This window comes from Tachysurus vachellii, chromosome 7 (assembly GCF_030014155.1).
Source record: "Tachysurus vachellii isolate PV-2020 chromosome 7, HZAU_Pvac_v1, whole genome shotgun sequence".
NCBI lineage: Eukaryota > Metazoa > Chordata > Actinopteri > Siluriformes > Bagridae > Tachysurus > Tachysurus vachellii.
Genome location: NC_083466.1, coordinates 20,558,432 through 20,563,907, shown reverse-complemented (window position 1 = coordinate 20,563,907; position 5,476 = coordinate 20,558,432). Strand labels below are relative to the sequence as shown.

General features: G+C 35.2%; 1 protein-coding gene across 1 annotated transcript; it reads right to left on the bottom strand.

Moving 5' to 3' along the window:
- Positions 1 to 891: 891 nt before the first annotated feature.
- Positions 892 to 5,064, bottom strand: LOC132847991 (coiled-coil domain-containing protein 121-like). The gene is made up of 5 exons (XM_060873494.1): positions 4,961 to 5,064; positions 4,821 to 4,874; positions 4,634 to 4,688; positions 1,783 to 1,927; positions 892 to 1,026 (listed from the first exon to the last, which is right to left on the bottom strand). The coding sequence occupies exons 1-5, from the start codon at positions 5,059 to 5,061 to the stop codon at positions 914 to 916; spliced, it is 468 nt and encodes a 155-aa protein (XP_060729477.1). The 5' UTR covers positions 5,062 to 5,064; the 3' UTR covers positions 892 to 913.
- Positions 5,065 to 5,476: the final 412 nt, after the last annotated feature.

Sequence of the window (5,476 nt, the reverse complement as noted above, 5' to 3'; positions counted from 1 at the left end):
CTGAAGAGAAAAGTTGAGCATCACTCTCCACCCAGCATCCAATCTCTATAAGAGGTCATTCTTGAAGAATGGAAAAAGATGGATGTTGCAAAATGTCGCCAGCTTGTCCATCCCATGCCTATAAGACTTGGTGCTGTCATTAACAATCATGGAGGCCATACAAAGTACTAGATGTAGTCTACTTGTTGTGGGGTGTACTCATTTTTGCATCACCCTAATTTGAGTTAAACTGAAAAATGTGTATTTTAAATTAAATTATTAACTTTACTTTCATGTTATAAGTTAAAAAGATGTTATATTAAACTGTCTTGTCAACATTTTGGACAATTGTTTTGTGTTCATTGAGATATTGTTTAAAATGTTACTTTTTAAAGGGGGTGTACTCATTTACGCTAAGCACTGTATATATATATATATATATATATATATATATATATATATATATATATATATATATATATATATATTTTTTTTTTTTTCACCCACCCTTGTAGCTTTGAGTGCGAATTCCCGCACTGTAACTTTGGACGCTGCCTTGTGCTGCTCCTTCTTTCTGAAGCTGTTCGCTTTCAAAGCATTAAGAATTTCAGAGTAACGACAGTGTTCAGATACCATCTCCTGCTTCAACTCAGCTATACGATCCAACAGACTCTACAACACACACACACACACACACACACACACACACAATAGCCTTTGAATAAACAAAAAAAAGTTTTTTGCAATAGAAATTTCTGTAAAATCATAAAATTTGTTATGTTCACTAGTAACTGTGAGAAGTTTATTTACATTTATTTATTTATTACATTTTACAGTGACACACAACCTACAAAAATAAATCATAAAATCATATGAAGTTAAACAGACACAAAGTTAACTATTAATGGCCAACACAGTTTTTTAAAAGTAACTTTTAAATGTCACACAAAAGGGATTTCATAGCTACTTTAATATCTCCAAGCTCAGCTGATTCAAGTTTCAGCTGACCCAACTCATTCTCCTTCTCCAAAATCTTCTTCTTCAGGGCTTAATACAGACAAACACAGACACGTAAACAATATTTAAATACACTTGTTTTTCTTTTTGAAGAAAATATATATTACATGTTAACTGAAATTAGTTAAATATAACATCAAAATAAAAACATACAATTCATTCCTTGTGTTCTTTTCAAAAGCATGTCACTAAAATGTTAGATGTGGGCTTGAATGTCTGAAAGTTGGTATTAGACAGTGAGGAGTTCTCATATGGCAACAAGATTGGTAGTCATGTAAAGATCCCTCATTAACTGGATGTTGGTGATTCATATCATATTGTACTATAGCAATAGGATATTTATTCTGAAAGCTGCCAGGCTAAAACCACAACATTATAACAAAACTCCAAATTTCATAAATGGTCTGAATTCTTCAGAAATGTGCAGAGTAAGCCCTCAATAAACTGTTTATGATCTCAGAAGAGATTGGTTTGACATCAACTTTATAAATTACTTCATTTGCTCATGCTTGTGTGAGAGGGTGGAGGGGTGAGAGTTTTACAGTTTTACTGTGTTTGTGAAATCTTATCACTCTGTATGTTGCCACTATATGCTCTAGCACTAGAAGTAGATAGCACATCTATCTATCTATCTATCTATCTATCTATCTATCTATCTATCTATCTATCTATCTATCTATCTATCTATCTATCTATGATTAATGATCCATTTTAGAATGTAATCTTCCTCCTTATTACACACACATGCATACACCTATGACCACACACACACAAACTAATACACACCATTGACCTGCTCGTTATGTTTCTCCACCATCTCCTCTCTCCTTTTATTGAGCTCATCCAGCTTCTGCTGCCTCAGATCACTCAGAGCAACACTCTTATTGTGGCGCTTCTGCATTAGCTTTGACATATATGTTTTGAACTCTTCCTGCAGAGAAGAGACAGGGAGGAGAGAGAGAGAGAGAGAGAGAGAGAGAGAGAGAGAGAGAGAGAGAGAGAGAGAGAGAGGTGTCAATAGTTGCACGATTACAATACTATAATTACTAAACACAGTGACATGGGTCTTTCTCAATGGATTTGATCTAACACAGATTTGATCTAACACACATTTCTTAAATAAAACAGAATCTTTACAAATCCTGTTTATGTGGTGTAGCCTGCTGAAACATATAATATTTAATACTAAAACATATAATATTTAATAAACTACATTAAATCAGTGTTGTACTGCCTTAAGAATATATTCAGATTTTCATCTTAAAAGCACATATCAAAAAGCTGGTCCACCTGTAAACTTTTAAAGTTTTTTTTTTTTTTTTTTTAACATTTTACATTCAAAGACTTGTAAACTTTTTTTTAGTAAACTTTTACTTCTTTGTATTCCTGTCTGCCTTCTTTCTTTAAAAATGTGACATTAAGTGTTATATTTATATACTTAAACACTGCGATTAATCTTTTATTTTCAAGTACTCACACTTTGTTTTTTTTTCCTCTTAAATAAAATAGTCTGAAATAGAATTTTCGATAAAAATGCCAACAGAAATATTATCTTACCAACTAATACATTCAACATGGATCCCAGGTCATGAAAAGCAATTTTGTTTGTGACTCTGATGCTTTTTCAGTGAAGAAAACAAACAAACAAAACACCAAACAAACTAAACAACAACAAAAAATACACTATTTAGTAGAACAAACTATTCCAGCTGGTCAGATGGACAGTAATTATATTTGCTGTAAGCTCTCTGCTTCCCTCTAGCGCACAAGTAGTGAACACGTGAACGTGCTGATCTCAAAATACACTTTTTTATTAGAAAGTCTTTCAAAATTGAGTTTATATTCATTTAGTTTATATAAAAAATTTAAATTGCATTTGACAAAAGAAAAACGTATTAAACTCATTCTCATGTGTGTATCATGATCCAGCAGTCACTGTTACCAGGGTGTGATGGACTTTAACAGGAAACATGGCATCCACATCTCATAAGACACTGATGCCAAATACCATATTATCCAATATATCCAGTATTTATAGACACTTTTGGGACACCCTGTAAACCGTGAACAGGTGTTAGTTTTTCTTTTAGTATTTTACTGAAACGACAATCTACATGCGCTTCACACATTCCCTTCAAGATGGTCACACTTTCCCTCTGACCCCTGAAATTTCTTCAATCAACAACAATAGCACGTTTCATTTTCAAAGCAGTTGCTGATCCTTTACTGCTCTAAGCAACAACCTCATGTGATCCTCTTCATTTCAACTTCCCTATAATTACTTTACCACACTGTTCCTCAATATACTCTACACCATTCCCTACAACACACACTCAATCATACACTAAAGTATGTGAATACATGTTACATGCTACATGCTACATGTGACACTATAGCAGCATGCCTTACTTGCATTTTGGCCAGTCCTGTAGATGTAAGCTTGTGTCCTGTGTTCTGCACTACAAAATATCTTACTTTCATATTAATACCACAGCCAGAAAAAGTTTCATTTTCATCAACTTGAAATTAAAAGCAACAAAAAAATTTTACAATTATCTGTAATAAATTGTAATACAAATTGATATAAGAACCTTTTTTGTGGTCCTCAAAGGTCCGTGTGTCACCAAACCATTAAAGTACCACTCTGTATTTATTTGGTAGCAACAAAGTGCTTATTATGTTGGCTTTGTAGAAGCCAACATTCTGTTTTCCTATTTAAGCTTAGACAAAAATTTATCAAGAGTAACTCCTCCTAGGGCTTTCAAGCCACATGCACCAAATTCAGATATGTTGTAGACCCTGGTCTGAGGTTTGTTGCTATTACTTTTCTAAGCAATCCGAGTACCGGTACTTCCGGTACCGGGTCTCAAATTGGCCTTTTTTCCCCATAGACTCCCATTATAAACTTTGGAGGTTTATAACTCGGCAAGCTTTCTGACTGTCTACACCAAACTCGGCCAGCTCCTTTAGGGTGATACTCTGAACAAAGTTTTAAATTGGTGTATCAACTGGCCTTTTGGTTGTGCCGCAGCCCTGTCCCCAAAATATGCAAAATCAAAAAACTTTTACAACATGGTCATGTGACATATCAAAACACTCAGAACAATGAGGGGAACTTCCTCACGTGTATTCTGATGACGTCACGTGAAAATAAAAGATTTTGCGCAACATGGGCATGTGATATATCAAAACACTCAGCACAATGAGGGGAACTGTCTCGCGGGTATTCTGATGACGTCACGTGCTTGTCTCCACTTACCTCCAAATGTTTTGGCACCCTAGCTTTCTGTCCACTTGCCTCCAAAAGTAACACTAACCCTTATGTCCACTTGCCTCCAAAAAGCACCGGCCTTTGCAAACACTTGCATCGTCAAAGCCAACATCAAAGTTTGTTGCGACGAACTTTACAAATCTAGTTAAGGTTTTATTTTTGTAACACAAGATGCATTTTGTGTGTCACATGAATTTTTTTTAACATGAATTTTGCTTTCTTTTCTTTTTTTTTTTTTGAAATGTGTTAAGTAACACAAACATTACTTACAATTCAATTCTGCATGTACTATAAGGTAGAGTGTGTGTGTGTGTGTGTGTGTGTGTGTGTGTGTGTGCGTGTGCGTGCGTGCGTGCGTGTGCTCACAGTCTCCATGCGTATCTGGTCGACTTCAATTCGAAGTAGCACATTATCACTTCGTCTGGAGTTGACTTGAGTTAAATTTCCAAAAACCCCATAAAGCATTATTTAATTTGTAGGGAGAGAGAGAGAGAGAGAGAGAGAGAGAGAGAGAGAGAGAGAGAGAGAGAGAGAGAGTTTTCAGTAAGGATACAGTTGTTGTACCGTCCTCCTTAGATTATTGCGTGTTTCGGTCAGAGAATCTAACCTGGGAATCACAAAACAAACCAGATGCTGTTAGACATATAAAAACATATATGTTTAACAATATATGGGACGCGACACTCCTCTTACTGTGTCTGTAACTGCGCTTCTCTTTCTGCTCTCTTTTCCATGTCTTTTTCTTTCTCAGAGCCTCCCGGCTCTTTGCTTTGTTTCTTCTTTTTCGGAGCCATTTTGGACAAGTAGTTACGAGATCAGGACAATTCATGTACAGAACAGAACAAGCTCTCGTTCTCCTCTGATACTTTGTTGCCTAGCAACACATGGCTCGGGGAAACACAGGGCTCGTGAGTAAATATTCATATCTGTGGATATCAAACTTGTAGCAAACTTTCTTTGCTGCAAATTATTCATAAAAAGCTGCAATTTATTTTCCTTTCTCCTCTCTACCTCTTTTTTTGTTTACTTTTCTACCAGATTTCGCTAAATTTGTATTTGTAGGACAATTCGTGCATGGTATTTTACTCCATCATATAAGTTTTAATACGGAAAACAGCATTATTGTATATTTACTGAATAAGGAAGGATACTGTACTTCGTCTAAAAGATCCGAGTCATTTGAATCGATTCCTTAGTGTTTCATAAGGA

Excerpts from the sequence above, each read along its gene's own strand:
- LOC132847991 (XM_060873494.1), bottom strand. The coding sequence starts at position 5,061 with ATGGCTCCGAAAAAGAAGAAACAAAGCAAAGAGCCGGGAGGCTCTGAG. Across the intron at positions 4,875-4,960 it reads GAAGCGCAGTTACAGACACA|GTTAGATTCTCTGACCGAAA; the intron begins GTAAGAGGAGTG and ends TGTGATTCCCAG. Across the intron at positions 1,027-1,782 it reads ACATAACGAGCAGGTCAATG|CCCTGAAGAAGAAGATTTTG; the intron begins GTGTGTATTAGT and ends GTCTGTATTAAG.